At 41.3% G+C, this 16,839-nt stretch overlaps 2 protein-coding genes across 2 annotated transcripts in view; both read left to right on the top strand.

The window, feature by feature from the left end:
- Positions 1-505: 505 nt before the first annotated feature.
- On the top strand, positions 506-9,513 carry hmgb3a (high mobility group box 3a). Its single transcript, XM_029666416.2, has 5 exons — positions 506-610; positions 4,014-4,243; positions 5,048-5,187; positions 7,535-7,709; positions 8,039-9,513. The coding sequence occupies exons 2-5, from the start codon at positions 4,094-4,096 to the stop codon at positions 8,195-8,197; spliced, it is 624 nt and encodes a 207-aa protein (XP_029522276.1). The 5' UTR covers positions 506-610; positions 4,014-4,093; the 3' UTR covers positions 8,198-9,513.
- Positions 9,514-11,759: 2,246 nt separating this feature from the next.
- The window catches only part of arrb2b (arrestin, beta 2b), a 69,476-nt gene continuing 64,396 nt past the window's right edge, over positions 11,760-16,839 (top strand). The window contains exon 1 of the mRNA XM_065021810.1: positions 11,760-12,021. Coding sequence (XP_064877882.1) covers positions 11,999-12,021 — 23 coding nt within the window. The 5' untranslated portion in view covers positions 11,760-11,998. The remainder of the gene's footprint in view (positions 12,022-16,839) is intronic.

Here is a 16,839-nt window from a genome sequence, read left to right on the forward strand (position 1 = left end):
GGCCTTATTGCTTAATTATCTATAGGCCTAACTCCAATAAACTATACATTTTATCACTACATATGAGATAAAATACAAAACTGTAGTAAAATTTATTCATTATCGTATTATGTATATCCATCCTTTGTCAATCCAATGACTTTACAGGTGTGTTCAGATCTGTATCTGTAGCCTACTGTCCTATTTGAACCCATCACCTGAGAAAGAACGCTGTCTCCCAACATCTAAAAAGATCTCCCATTGAACCTCTATGTCAGCATACAGCCTGTACCCATACGCACTAACAGCACACACTGCCTACCATCCTTACCCTGTGAACTTATTTCTATACGAGTCTAAAACTTTTCTCAGCGGCTCTTTTTCAAAGGGGTGGGTGTGACCAGGCCTCCGTGACGACCAATAACGAACGAGAAATCCGGAGCGCGTGTGAAGACACGTCCAATCAGCAGTTTGGGAGGCTATTTTGAATCGACCCGGCCGCTAGCCAATCAGGCCGTTCTCGTATTGAGCTAGCGCGAGGCTGTGTAGTCTACATGGGGATAGAGAAGATAGGGGAAAGGCGAGACTGTAGGATTCCAGAATCCAGACTGACTGATCGTTAACAATACAGGTACGTTCCACTGTTATGTTATTCATAACGCAATAATAACATGACATTAACATTTATTTTAATTTTTTTACTTTTCCATTGGAATACCTTAAGAATATTGTTTTGTGTTAAATTAAATTGTCATTTTAATCAATTTGAAGTAAGATTGTGTTATTTTTAAGTGTTTATGTGGTATTTTAGTGCAATTATAGTTTACATGTGTTTAGATGTTATTCATCTTGCAGGCAAATAGTGTTTGATAATTTTCCTCCCTATAATGTGTGATGTGTTGTGTTATTGACAGAAATCTGCCGAGAATGTTCTTGATCTATTTTATTATCGTTTACAGGGTCATTTGCCATAACGAAAATGAACATGTCACTGTTGTTTCGTTGACTCTGTGTTTTTTTCCTGATTTTTAAAGTAACCAAAAGTTATTAAACTGTATATTTTCCGAGGCTTGTATTCCTCACACGCATCTCTGCTGTGTGACACTGAATATGGCTGGCTATAGCCTGTCTACGAATAACACTGTCCTTCTATTGCGAACCGATTTCGATGTCATCTACATAAATACTCGTACATTTTCAGAGGAAATGTTCGTTTTCCGCCCAACTTTATTATCTCTATTCAATCATGTAAAGAAAATGTGAATGTCATCGTCGAAAATTTGTTTTGGAGATTTGTATCTTGCTTAGTCAAATGATCGCTCTCACCATGTAGTAAAATGGCTGGCGATTTAAACCATTGAAGAGAGGCAGTTCTAACACGGAGAAGGGACGGCGATTTTCTTTTGAAAAAAACAATTTCCTACGGACGAAAAATACCGCTCTTTATCGTTTTCCATTCGAAATGTTTATCTCTAACTTTCTGCCGTAAAGGATTTTTATTTCCCCCCGTTTTATTCATTTTCGCAACTTCTCGCTTGCACCAGGATGACTCACATAAGAAATGGCTGGCGCACTGTCTTTGTTAACAGATAGCAATGCACCAAGCGACCGTCAGGGGTATAACTTCGGAAAACAGTGATATGTCACGAAATACGCATTGCCAGTTTTACTGTTTTAACATGAATAAAAAGAACAGTCTTTATTTTATCTGACTACGTTGTTTTGTTTTTAATTAACGGTCAAATTTAGTCGTTATAGCCCTTGGAACCGGAGGTGGTGTGTATCGCTTTGTTACATAGTCAAGCCCATAAGCCTTCCTCTCGCTAGACCTACAGAAGCCATTTTATTCAATGGGAGCTCCAGCGAAAAACAGCAAGCTCTCTTCGCCTGTATAGCAGCTAGTACTACCCAATACAAGGCGCTATGAACTGGGACTGAAAGCAACCGAACGGAGCGGCGAATTAAAACCAGAAAAAGTCATACATTTTTGGGCAAAGTAAGATCGAGATATGCAAGAAGGTGGAAAATAAACAGGAGTTTCTCTCATGAGAACGCATTTCACAAAATGGAAGATGAATAATTCGCGTTGATGACCTTTGTTTTTTCTCGGTCCGTGTAGTTGAAGCTTCTCATTCTATCGCAACATTGTAACCAGAGTCGGAGCGCTCGCTATACTATAGCTTGTATGAAGAGAGTTGAGTTCGCGTTGCGTTGGACGCAGTGAAGTAAAGTTTAGGGGAGCTGAAAAATATGAAATTAAAAGCCTGAAAATGGCTAATGACAAGGAGGTGGGCGGTGGCGAGAGGAGAATATGGCGGGGCATCCTTATTAGATTGAGATTTAATGTAAGGTATTTTGTAAAAATTAAAAAATCATTTTTAGATTCGAAATAATTTTTTGTCTTCCAATATTGAATTTATATCAGAGTATGAATTCACATTCCTAAGAGTATGAATTCACATTCTTAACAATGATATCATATTTCTCAAATAGTTAGTAGTTAAATCATTTTAAGTATTTTTGAGGAATTAAAAGAAAACACTTTACATAATGCAATCGTATTACATTGTAATTACATAGTACATTGTACAACATAATAACAAATCAAAAACAGACATCAGAACAGCACACAGACTCCTAGATACATTTTTAAAAATACATATAATTTCCTTAATTCCACATTTTCCTTAATTCCAAGACTCCTTGAGCAATTTCTTCTTCAGTGTCACACCCACAGAATGCTAATTCATTTCAACCAATTCTAATTCTAATTGGAACTCATTCCGATTTTATAACTCATGCTAAGTCTAGAACTCATTCTAATTCTATGGTTCCACCATACTATGAAGTCGACCTTCACTTGGTGGCTAATGATGTTAAATGAATATAATAGATGTTGCGTAATCAAATGATGTCTAAATTAGTCTATTAATTTTTACAAACCAATATAGAGACTTTAACAAATGTTATCAAACCTTGATTGAATAATCATAAAAAATGAAAATGCCATGGCCAATGTACACTGAACAAAAATATAAATGCAAGATGTAGTGAGCATTTCTCCTTTGCCAAGATAATCCATCCACCTGACAGGTGTGGCATATCAAGAACTGATTAAACAGCACAAATAATTACATAGGTGCACCTTGTGCGGGGGACGATAAAGAGGCCACTCTAAAATGTGCAGTTTTGTCACCAACACTATGCCACAGATGTCTCAAGTTTTGAGTGAGTGTGCAACTTGCATGCTGACTGCAGGGACCTTCACCAGAGCTGTTTCCAGAAAATGTCATGTACATTTCTCTACCATAAGCTGCGTCCAATGCCGTTTTAGAGAATTTGGCAGTACATCCAACTGGTGGCAATTCGAATGCACAGAGATACCGTGACTAGATCCTGGGCCCCATTGTCGTGCCATTCCTCTGCTGCCTTCACCTCATGTTTCAGCATGATAATGCACTGCCACATGTCGCAAGGATCTGTACACAATTTCTGGAAGCTGAAAATGTCCCAGCCTGCATACTCACCAGAAATGTCACCTATTGAGCATATTTGGGATGCTCTGGATCGATGTGTATGATAGCGTGTTCCAGTTCCAGCCAATGTCCAGCAACTTCACACAGTCATTGAAGAGGAGTGGGACAACATTTCACAAGCAACAATCAACAGCCTGATCAACTGTATGTGAAGGAAATGTGTGGCGTCGCATGAGGCAAATGGTGGTCACACCAGATACTGACTGGTTTTCTGATCCATGCCCCTACCTTTTTTGGGGGGTATCTGTGACCAACAGATGCATATCTGTATTCAAAATCCATAGATTAGGGCCTAATTTATTTATTTCAATTGACTGATTTCCTTATATGAAATGTAACTAAATTGTGACATGTTGCATTCATATTTTTGTTCAGTATTCTTTGTCAGTTTCATCACCTGATAAAAAAATATATATTTTGTTTACTTCCCCAGAAAAAAATCGAACCACAGCATTGAATGAACCGATATCCATCTTCTCTCCACTCTCCCCTCTCCAGATACTGACCCAATCAACCACCTGACCAATTAACCAATAAACGAGTTACACAACGCCGCTAGGCCCCGCCCAGTGACCAGGATGGCTAAAGGCACCCCTGGGAAGCCCAAAGGCAAGATGTCTGCCTATGCCTACTTCGTTCAGACCTGCCGGGAGGAGCACAAGAAGAAGAGTCCCGAGATACCTGTCAACTTTGCTGAGTTTTCCAAGAAGTGCTCCGGACGATGGAAGGCGAGAATATAATATAATAGAATAGATCTTTATTGTTCTTCCGAGAATGCGATTGATTGTTGGTGGATGGGATTGATTGTTGGTGGATGGGATTGATTGTTGGTGGATGGTTGATTCATTGATTCGTTGATGGGTAGACAGATGATTGGTTGATTGATTGATTGTTTAATTGGTCATTGATGAACGATGATGACTTTTATTTTTCTTCAAGAGGGAATTATTTTCACAGCTCACAAGTCACTGTATAGACATGATGATGACTAAATGAGATAGTCGATTTTTCGAGTTTACATCTCTTAATACTACGTAGTGCACTGCACATGTTTGGTTATTGGGACGGAGCTAAATGAAATTCAATCATTCTTTTGTTTCCAAATCTATTGTTCCCATAAAGGACACGTTTGACAAACCAGCTGGTAGACTACAAGCTGGTTGGTACTGTACAAGTCAAGAATGGCAAGTTATTTGGTAACGAATGAGCAGTTACATATTCCCCACTTTAGGTGGCGCAACAAGACCACACATGTACTCAATGATGTCATGCTGACTTAGCATGCAATGTAAATTATGTCAGCAATTATATTTCCCCCAAAAATTGCAACAGAAAACACAAAAATACTGATGTCTTATATTGAAGGACACGTCCAGGTAGCCCCTCAAGGGTACAGGGTTAAGTCTATTTGTCATGGATAAAAAATACTGTGAAACACCTTTTTTTGTTTGGTGCTTAATGAACACAACCCGTGTGTCCGTCTACTGGTGGGAATGTTTTAAAGTGGTATAAATGTTATGATTTTTTTGCAGACTATGTCTGGCAAAGAGAAGGGGAAGTTTGAGGACATGGCGAAGCAGGATAAGGTGCGCTATGACAACGAGATGATGCACTTTGCCCCTGGCGGCAAGAAGGGAAGGAAGAAGGACCCCAATGCACCAAAGAGGCCCCCGTATGTACCACACACACACACAGTATTCATACCCCTTGACCTATTCCACGTTTTGTTGTGTTACACCCATCTACACACAATACCCATAATGACAAAGTAAAAAAATGTTTTTAGAAATATTTGAAAATGTATTGCAAATTAAATACAGATTTATCTCATTTACATAAGTATTCACACCCCTGAGTCAATACATGTTAGAATCACCTTTGGCAGTGATTTCTGGGTAAGTTCCTAAGAGTCTTCCACACCAGGATTGTATAATATTTGCACATTATTCTTTTAAAAATTCTTTGAGCTCTGTCAAGTTGGTTGTTTTTTAAATTAAATTAATTATTTTTATTTATTTGACCCCTTTTTCTCCCCAATTTCGTGGTATCCAATTGGTGTAGTAGCTACTATCTTGTCTCATCGCTACAACTCCGTACGGGCTCGGGAGAGACGAAGGTTGAAAGTCATGCGTCCTCCGATACACAACCCAACCAGCCGTACTGCTTCTTAACACAGCGCGCATCCAACCTGGAAGCCAGCTGCACCAATGTGTCGGAGGGTGCAACCTTGGTTAGCGCGCACTGCGCCCAGCCCGCCACAGGAGTCGCTGGTGCGCGATGAGACAAGGACATCCCTACCGACCAAGCCCTCCCTAACCCAGACGACGCTAGGCCAATTGTGCGTCGCCCCACGGACCTCCCGGTCGCAGCCGGTTGCGACAGAGCCTGGGCGCGAACCCAGGGACTCTGATGGCACAGCAGTACAGCGCCCTTAACCACTGCGCCACCCGGGAGGCCAAGTTGGTTGTTGATCATTGCTGACAGCCATTTTCAAGCCAAGTTGAATTAATAACTTCACCATGCTCAAAGGGATATTCAACTTCAAATCAAATTTATTTATATAGCCCTTCGTACATCAGCTGATATCTCAAAGTGCTGTACAGAAACCCAGCCTAAAACCCCAAACAGCAAGCAATGCAGGTGTAGAAGCACGGTGGCTAGGAAAAACTCCATAGAAAGGCCAAAAACTAGGAAGAAACCTAGAGAGGAACCAGGCTATGTGGGGTGGCCAGTCCTCTTCTGGCTGTGCCGGGTGGAGATTATAACAGAACATGGCCAAGATGTTCAAATGTTCATAAATGACCAGCATGGTCCAATAATAATAAGGCAGAACAGTTGAAACTGGAGCAGCAGCACGGCCAGGTGGACTGGGAACAGCAAGGAGTCATCATGTCAGGTAGTCCTGAGGCATGGTCCTAGGGCTCAGGTCCTCCGAGAGAGAGAAAGAAAGAGAGAAAGAGGGAATTAGAGAGAGCACACTTAAATTCACACAGGAAACCGAATAGGACAGGAGAAGTACTCCAGATATAACAAACTGACCCTAGCCCCCCGACACATAAACTACTGCAGCATAAATACTGGAGGCTGAGACAGGAGGGGTCAGGAGACACTGTGGCCCCATCCGAGGACACCCCCGGACAGGGCCAAACAGGAAGGATATAACCCCATCCACTTTGCCAAAGCACAGCCCCCACACCACTAGAGGGATATCTTCAACCACCAACTTACCACCCTGAGACAGGGCTGAGTATAGCCCACAAAGATCTCCGCCATGGCACAACCCAAGGGGGGCAACCGGGGGCAACCCAACTTCACCATGCTCAAAAGGATATTTTATTTTTTATCCATCTACCAATAGGTGCCCTTCTTTGCGAGGCATTAGAAAATCTTCCTGTTTTTTGTGGTTGAAATTTACTGCTCAACTAAGGGACCTTACAGATAATTGTATGTGTGGGGTACAGATATGTGGTAGTCATTCCAAAATCATGTTAAACACTATTATTGCACAAAGAGTGAGTCCATGCAACTTATTATGTGACTTGTTAAGCCATTTTTTTTGTATTATTCCACTTTGACATGATGGGTTATTGTGTGTAGGCCAGTGGCATTTAGCAAATTTTTACTCCTGAACTTATTTAGGCCATAACAAAAGGGTTGAATACTTATTGACTCAAGACATTTCAGCTCTTCCTTTTTTATGAATTTCTTCAAATTCTACATTATGGGTTATTGTGTGTAGGCCTGTGACACAACATCTCAATTTAATCAATTTTATATTCAGGCTGTAACACAACAAAATGTGGAAAAGGTGAAGGGGTGTGAATACTTTCTGAAGGCACTGTATATGACTGGACGGACAGATGGGGGGGACAGGCAGACACGCAACACACTACTTAGCTCGTGTTTATATCAATACTCACATAAGACGTCACATCACCCAAAATGACAAAAGAAAATCCATACGGGTAAATAAATGAATATTGTACCTTTTTTTAAAAAAATTGTACCTTTCTCCCTAGATCTGGTTTCTTCATCTTCTGCGCGGACCACCGGCCCAAGATCAAGGCCCAGCATCCCAGCCTGGGGATAGGGGACGTGGCCAAGAAACTAGGCGAGCAGTGGAACAACCTTACTGATGCTACGAAACAGCCCTACCTGATCAAGGCCAACAAACTCAAAGACAAGTATCAGAAGGTAGAAGAACACCTGTGTATTAGTTATTGAATTAGTGCTTTTTTTATATCCAGATCCTCTTTCATTTAGGATAAGCTGCTCTTCCTTGGGGTCTACTCAGAATACAATACTAAGCAAACAAACCACACGCCGACAGAACCAAGATGCTATACCTTTCTATGGGTTCATCTCGAAAGGAGATAAGGGGAAGAAGCCAGCTTAGAGATGTATCCATATCGCTTGTAAACTTCATTCAGATAGCAAGATAGTAATATAATATGATACTGATAATAACACATTTGTCTGTCTCCCTACTCTCTCTCTCTATCTATCTTTCTCTCTCTCTCCAGGACGTGGCTGACTATAAGTCCGGTAAGGGGAAGGTGGGTGCTCCGAGCATGGTGACGGCCCCTAAACCCATGACGAAGAGTAATATGGATGACGATGATGATGATGACGACGAGGAAGACGAGGAGGAGGATGAGGAGGAGGAGGAGGATGACGAGTAGACCGAGCGCGTTCTGTTTTGTGTGTTGTGTTATTATGATGAAGATGAAGAGGATGACGACGATGGTCATGATTATTAAGGGACGCAGGGTTTTTTTTTCAGTTTGAAATGCGATTTGTAGGGGTTAGAGGAAGAAACACTGGTGATATCTTTATGTTGCTTAATTACGTTGCTCCGCCCCTGCCACACTTCCCTCCTCCCCACTCTTTGTTGTTTTGACTTTGTCACTATGTTGATTTTGTGTAAACCGCTTACGCAAAGTTCTCTGTGTAACACTGAGTCCAGTTAAGAAGTTGAGACTGTACGTTACCTCGGCAACTGTGATTGAACTCAAAGCAGATCCCTAATATTCCCCCCAACGGCTGTGTGTTTGCACACATGCACGTGTGTGTGTGTTACTGTGTCCATTTCACCAGCACTGTCCAGTGTCTTCCTCAAAACCCTCACAGCATTGTCACTATACTGGGTGTACATCGATTCAACGGAGAAGCATTTAAAACCAGTAGTAGCATTGCGGCAAAACATTCTGTTTTTGGGGTGCGTCCCAAATGGCACCCTAATCCCTATATAGTGCACTACTTTTGACCTGGGCTCATAGGGAATCCCAAAGAGCTCTGGTCAAAAGTAGTGCACTATATAGGGAATAGGGTGTCATTTGGGAGGCAGATCGTTTTTTTTTTTTTTTTTAAGAATGTGCAAGGTGGTGTGTTACTGTATATGGTTGATTTAGACTTAGTCCTTGTTTTTCCCGTTTAACAAAAGAAATGGAGGCCTCCGGATGTAAGGTGATATCAGATTGCACATATCTAGTAGTGGTGTTGTTGGTGTAGCTAGGTGGCTGTGTATGTAGCTGTGTGTTGGTTGTTGCACCAGGATGTGTTGTAATCGTGAATGTCGAACTCACTGTTCAACAGCCTCCCATGTAAACAAACAGTCATGGCTGGTTAGCTAGTGCACGCTGGCTAACAGTAATTTCACACTACAACTCACTCATTGTCTGGGGTAATTCCTAACTTCCATTTAAGTCAAATTTTCACTTAGTCATGCAACAGAGGAGGGTGGATACCACCCAACCAACGGTATATAATGGGAACTATTATCTCCCTTTTGGCTAAGTGCACTTTTACTATTAACCGTTCGTTCATTGTTACAAGATCTTCTCATGGTTTAAAACACAACACATTGAGTGAAAAAGCACGGCTGTTGACTATTATAATAAACCTGTACTTAACTGTATCTAAGAGGATTTTCTTTTCTTTTTTGTATGTTTTAGAAGAGCTACATTTGCTATTATTATTAAAGTATGACATTTTTACACGTGGTCTTATGTATTAATGATTTCCATCCAAACCATCTAAACTTGTTCCACACTTGTCTGCCAAAAAAGTGAACATCCCTGCCTATAACACATGTATTATTATTATAAAAAGAGTTGTCTGGATATTATAACTAAAAGTTGATCAACAATAAAGAGAACATGATTTGCCCTTTGAACTCTATACTTTACTCTTAAAATAATTATCCTGCTGGTCAGATACCTGACTTATTCCATCTCAACCTACAGGGTTGACAACAGAATATTCTAACAAACAATTACAACTTCATGTTTTTTACATTACACGTTGTTGATTAATCAATGTGATATAGGTCACTCGGGAAAATCCTAGAATTCACCTTAAATCCCTAATTTTGACAGGTAAATCTGATTTTACTCCCACATGTCCTACAGTGTTATTATCCTCTTGACAGTGAAATATAATGGGTCTGTATTACCACTCTCTTTAAAGGGATATTTCACCCAAATTACAAAATGACACATTGGTTTCCTTTTCCCTGTAAGCAGTCTATAGACAAGTTATGACAGCAATCCATGCATTGGTTTAGTTTCCCTGGCATTGTTTCCACATGCTAACGTTTTAGCATTTGCGGCGCAAATCCCATTCAAGTCATGGGACCGATATTAGCATTTGTCCAAATCATCCGAAAGTATCTCCAATTTCTTGTGAAGCTCAACAAAGTAATTTACAGATGTTTTGAGCATGTGAGAAAAATGCTAATATCGGTCCCATATGACTTGAATGGGATTTGTGCCACAAATGCAAAACAAAATGCATGTAGAAACTGTGCCAGGGAAACTAAACCAACTCCAACTAACTCCAACTCCAACCCTAACCCTAATACCCCCCCCACCACCACCACCACCACCACCCCCAGCAACAACAACAACAAATAGAGCTCCCCATCTCTGTATTCCCATTTTAAGCCCTCCTCTGCATGTACTGTGTCAATGAATTGCACAGCTGTGATCACATCTGGATTCACTACTTTCTACATTTTGCCGCTAGGTGGCAAGAGAGCTAGATGGACAGTCACAAGCATGCAGGGTTGGGTAGGTTACTTTCTAAATGTAATTGGTTATAGTTACTAGTTAGTAACCTGTCCAAAATTGCAATCAGTTATGTACATTTTGGATTACCCAAACTCAGTAACGTAATCTGATTACTTCCAGTTACTTTTGGATTACTTTCCCTTTAAGAGGCATTGGAAGAAGACAAAAAGGATCCATCAAACGCATTTCGTGTGTCATCATAGTGATCTCGGACTTGTGGTCAGACTCGCTCAGGTGGAACAAACTTAAACGTGCACCGATTTTCAATGCTGAATTTAATGTAATTTCACACAAACGCACATACGGACCCACACAGACACACACATTTATTTTACTATCCTTGTGGGGACCAAACAATTGTTTCCCATTCAAAATCCTATTTTCTCTAACCCTAAACCTAACCCTTACTCCTAAACCTAATCCTTAAACCCACTTGTCCAAAAACTAAAAACATATTCACACACACACGCACACGCACGCACGCACGCACACACACACACACACACACACACACACACACACACACACACACACACACACACACACACACACACACACACACACACACACACACACACACACACACACACACAGGGTTGCAGCCTTTCCAATGACAAATGATGACCGAAAAGGTCTCAGCGCTGAAGCAGATTATCCTATTGTTGCACCAATATTGATTATAAAAAAGAAACTGTTAGGCCTTGCAGTGAAAGCAATCATCTAAGGAGCATTCTCTCAAGTGTCACCTTTGAAATATATATCATTCCTATATGAAGTATATAACCTAGCCTACACTTCTATTACATTTCAATACCATATTAAAAGCAGGATTCAATCCAGAAATTATGTGGTGAACTGGGGACAGGGAAACCCTGAATTCGGTTTAAGGTTTGGTTATTTTGGTTATTCCCTATGGAAATGCACGACAAACTCGAGGGCATTGAATTATGATTGTGACAAGAGTAAAACAAATACATTCTGCCAGCGATTTGTTTTCCTCCTTATCGGTGACAAAAAGCCACACCCTCTTCCTAAAGCAGATTTCTAATTGGTGGGCCCGAGGGCAAGGGCGGGACAATCTTGTTGTCGTTCACTAATTCACATGTTTCTGAAGCAGCAATTGGTCGAAGGTGGTGTCTGTCACACGGGGAGGGCGTCGCTCTGTGTTTCGCTCGCTGTCAGAACTGGAGAAGGCGAGGAACGAAACGAACTGTTCATTGCCGTCTGTAGGCTGTGGAAACGGAATTTCAGGTAGCTAACTGTGCGAGCCGAACCGAGACGGATTGGACCTCGAGCCCGCAACGGAGAGGAGGAAAGAGGAGAGAATTGACGAAGACCTTGATATCCAAAATAGCGTTCAGATTTACACAAATATTACACTTTAGTAGCACTGAAACACAAAGGCCTGCGAAGATGGGAGACAAGGCAGGCACCAGGTAGGAGACGTTCTCAGTATTTTGGTGGTTTTTTTGGCGTTTGATTTTTTTGCGGTGATGTTTTGTGTTATTTGGGAAAATAGACAATCGACGGGATGAAAGGGTGGCCTAGGTTAACACGCAGAGACTGGGACGTGAAGGCAGCACACTGGTCGAGTTTCCCAGCAAAGAATCCGCGATAAGAAGGGGTTAATTAAGAAGTGTGCTCGTTGGTTCAGGGGAAGAGAGGAGGGAAGGAGGGAGTGAGAATTGCAGTGCAAACGATATCATCATCATCAAATATGCTCGCAACGCATAGCCTAGCCTACGGACTTGTGGCGATACAGTTATCCAGCATGCAAAACAGTGGATCAGTTTGTCAGCTGTCAGAATTCGCATAGGGTGGGGTTACATGGCAAACAACCTTCAATACATCATGAATTCTAGCCTCCTCCAACCAGATCTAGCAAGTGTTGATGAACTCGGCTATTGTAACCAGCGACTTGGATGCCTTGATACAGTGTTTATAAAAATTATATTACTGTGTGCGGCCTCATCATTGTCAACGTGAAAACTATTTTATTATTACAATGTAATCTAGACTGCAGTAGGTTAACCTACTGCCAGGGCCGAATTAATGCAGGGTCTTACCGGTGCTGAAGCCCCTGGGTCCAGGCCCGTGGGGGCCCAAGAAGCAGAAAATAAAATAATTAAGGAAATATATATACCGTTTAATTGATATGTCGTATATATGTTATACTTTTTCAATGCAACCGCCAACCACAGGAAGACTGAGGAGCCTGCTCTCAATGAGTGTAGACAGCCTGCTGCCGCTCTGCTCATCATCACATGGGGGAGGAGAGGAGGTAGAGGGCCCATGTGGGTAACTGGGGGCCCCTGCCTTGATTGGGTAACAAACTAAAATGGTCTAATAAATAAAATGTGACTGGTTAATTGTGTGAGTCATGGGCTGGGCCCAAGAGGCATAAAATAAACGATATATCTTTTTAAATGTAATATAACGTTTTATCCAACCACAGGAGCCTGCTCTCAAGTACAGCAGAGAGCATCATTTAGCCACAGAGGATCAATAGTTTGTCAAAAATAAAATAAAAACTGTGGATTGAGTTTTATCACAAGCACATACAGTATCTGCCTAAATTAAGGAAACACTAGCATGAAGTGTTTTAAAAGGGTATTGTACCATCACAAGCTGCCAGAACACATTCAATGCGCCTTGGCATAGATTCTACAAGTGGACCTAAACCATGCCAGGAAAAGGCAACCCACACCTTAACATATACTTTGTATCAGACCAATACTTTGTATCCTTTGTTTTCTCAAGTGTTTTCTTTATTTTGGCAGTTACCGGTATGCCTACAGTCGGAAAGGCCGCAGTTTGGGTAGCATGCGCAACAAATACAGACTAGAGCTTGTTGCGTTGTGGCCATAGCCATATAATCCATAGAAGGGTTTTGTAACTTCTTGCCCTGGCAATTGGACTGTTAAACTCATGGTTACACTAGCAATGGATGCCAGTCATGACTTGAATTAATTATATTTCTATGGTTGGTTCCAGCTGACGGTTTTGCTTTTTTCACATTTCAAAATTAAATAGCCGGGAAAAACGCACAGTTTGACAAGCAAATGCCTACTGCTGAAAAAAGTAGACTAATCTGTCTGTAAAAGCAATAGATACATTTTTCTCAAATCACAATTTGTAGCAAACAGCAGCACTGTCTGCTAAAGCCATCACTGTGAGTAGCATATGGCTTATTCAATTAGATATGCTCCTCATCAATCTACACACAATAGCCCATAATGACAGACGACACAGTTTTTTAAACCATTTATTTAAAAAAAATACAAAAAAAGAAGGGAAATACCTTATTTACATAAGTATGCAGACCCTTAGGGTTGAGAAGGCCTTTGGTCAAGGAGGTGACCAAGAACCCGATGGTCACTGTGACAGAGCTCCAGAGTTCCTCTGTGGAGATAGGACAACCATCTCTGCAGCACTCCACCAATCAGGCCTTTATGCCAGAGTGGCCAGATGGAGGCCACTCCTCAGTAAAAGGCACATGCCAGTTCGCTTGGTGTTTGCCAAAAGGCACTTAAACAACTCTTAGACCATGAGAAACATGGTTCTCTGGTTTGATGAAACCAAGATTGAACTCTTTGGCCTGAATGCCAAGCATCACGTCTGGAGGAAAACCTGGCACCATCCCTACGATGAAGCGTGGTGGTGGCAGCATCATGCTGTGGGTATGTTTTTTGGCGGCAGGGACAGGGAGACTCGAGGGAAAGATGAACGGAGCAACGTACAGAGAGATCCTTGGTGAAAACCTGCTCCAGAGCGCTTAAGACCAGGGCAAAGGTTCATCTTCCAACAGGACAAAGACCCTAAGCACACAGCCAAGACAACGCAGGAGTGTCTTCGAGACAAGTTTCAATGTCATTATGGGGTATTGTGTGTAGATTGATGAGGAAAAAAACAACAATTGAATCAATTTTAGAATGAGGCTGTAACAACAAAATGTGGAAAAGGCAAGGGGTCTGAATACTTTCTGAAAGCACGGTATATATATGTGTGTGTGTATATATCTCTATATCCTCATAATATTGTACAATCTGTGTGTTGCTTCATTGGCCTGGGCTATTGTTTGTTTGAATTCAAGACCAGATTGATCTCAGTTTGTCAGAGTAGCCATTCGGGGCCTATGATTTCTTAATCCGGCCCTTCTTGCTGCCCCACTTCATTTTTAGGGTAACCCTGAATGTCATGCACAAGGCTACCTCTAAAAGCCGCCAACTGTTTGTCTGTCTGTTTCTGTGGAAATAAAACTGAACGTTATCCTACCAAAAGCATGACACCTCCGACTATGACGTGTGTTTGACGTATGGTTCTGGTTTAATTCTAGTGCACGCACACGTGGTGGTAGCTCGAGCCTAGACCTTGGGAGTTCATGATCTGAGATACAGTACAATAGATAGATCCCATATGAAATACTCATTCTGTTTTTCTCTCTCTGTCTCACGGGCTTTGTCATTCTGACTCTCTCTCTCTCTCTCTCTCTCTCTCTCTCTCTCTCTCTCTCTCTCTCTCTCTCTCTCTGTCCATCTGAATTAGCCTACATATGGAGAAAGCTAAATATTGTTTTCTTTAATCCCCTCCTTTCTTAGTTAAATGTGACCACTTGAGGAAGAAGAACAAATGAACATGTTTAATGTGGTTTCCTTTTCTCTGTGTGTGTGTGTGTGTGTGTGGTGGGTTTTATCTATCTTATGGGTGTGTGGGATGTGGGATGGTGTAGTTTAAACCTGATTATAACGGGGTTCTTCTTTTGCCAACTGACCAAATGAAAACATAACAAAAAAAGCGGTAGGCAAAGCCTATTGATTAGCAAAGGGTATATTCCAAATAGCACCCTTTTCCCTACATAGTGCACTACTTTAGACCAGAACCCTATCGGCACTATTAGGGCTGGGCGATATGGCCTAAAGATCATATCGAGATTTTTTTTCTCATTTTTTTTTCAAACTTATGGGTGTTTCACAATAGGCTAAATACTGCATATCTAAAAATACAAACAATTCTCTAAAGCTTTGTTGCACAATTAAAGGTCAAATACACTTAATTTCAAACAGTCAGTAGTAATCAAATGAATTCAGGGCTTGTAAAAGGATACCAAGGCCAAGTATCAGCCTTCCACAACCATACGACCCACTAATAAGCTAACTATTTAGTCAAAATAGTTTAACCTGCTTTTTTTTGTAATAATCACTGATCTGGCGTTATAGTCTGTCTATGACAATTATTTTTGTTACAAATCTGATCAGAACAATGCACATCCACTCAGGATTATTAGCAGGCGTACTAGAAAATGAACACAGGTCTCATAAACAATATGTGAAGCACACGTGCTAGTGACTAGCCAGCTAATCTTTACAAGTCTAGCCAACTTGGATCTATTTGCTTGCCGACAAGGTAGAACACTGTTATGAGTACACCCTCCAACTGTTTGAACAACAACAGCCTGTTCGCTTTGTTTAGATGTTGAAATCAAGGGGCCTACCTGGATAAGAATTAGCTTATTTCTCAGAATGAGAACGAGTTGCCAATTCCTTATATAAATGCGCCTTTTTAAATGCTCCTTGCACATTTGATAAAACACAGACTAGACTGCTAGCACATAGCAGTATGTTAGGTACAGTATGTTAGGTACAGTATGTTAGGTACCACAATGCCGCACGCGACAGAAACCGAGAAATTTAGTTTTCCACAATCAGGTTTTAGTAGTTGAAACATAAAAAGGGGAAACGACTGATTCTGTTGGACCAAACCTCAAATGCAAATAGTGAATTGAAACTGCGCTTTGTCAGAGAGGATGAATTGATCTTTTGCCTTTGTTGTTGTTGAGTGGCAGGGGAGGGGCTGGTGCACACAGCACAGAAGGAGATGAGACCAAAAAGACACAACCTTGATTCTTGCGATTTCAGGCATTTGGAACATTGCACTAAAACATACATTCGAAATGAATCAAAATTAATTGGATTATTAGTCCAGCCCTAGGCACTATGGGCCCTGGTCTAAAGTAGTGCACTATAAAGGGAATAGGGTGCCATTTTAAGACTCACCCATAGATTCACAGAGGGTAAGCAGGAGGCTGCTTGCAAGAAATCGGTGTCATCCATCCGGTGTGCTATGCTTTCAGATTAGTCTAGGGGGGAAAAAATAACACCTATTTTTTTTACTGGCCCTCTCAATCTGGTCTCTCATCTCTCTTGCTCTCAATCTGGTCTCTCATCTCTCTTGCTCTTACTCTCTCTCTCATCCTA

This window comes from Oncorhynchus nerka, linkage group LG8 (assembly GCF_034236695.1).
Source record: "Oncorhynchus nerka isolate Pitt River linkage group LG8, Oner_Uvic_2.0, whole genome shotgun sequence".
Taxonomy (NCBI): domain Eukaryota; kingdom Metazoa; phylum Chordata; class Actinopteri; order Salmoniformes; family Salmonidae; genus Oncorhynchus; species Oncorhynchus nerka.

Excerpts from the sequence above, each read along its gene's own strand:
- hmgb3a (XM_029666416.2), top strand. The coding sequence starts at position 4,094 with ATGGCTAAAGGCACCCCTGGGAAGCCCAAAGGCAAGATGTCTGCCTAT. Across the intron at positions 4,244-5,047 it reads AGTGCTCCGGACGATGGAAG|ACTATGTCTGGCAAAGAGAA; the intron begins GCGAGAATATAA and ends ATTTTTTTGCAG. Across the intron at positions 5,188-7,534 it reads AATGCACCAAAGAGGCCCCC|ATCTGGTTTCTTCATCTTCT; the intron begins GTATGTACCACA and ends CTTTCTCCCTAG.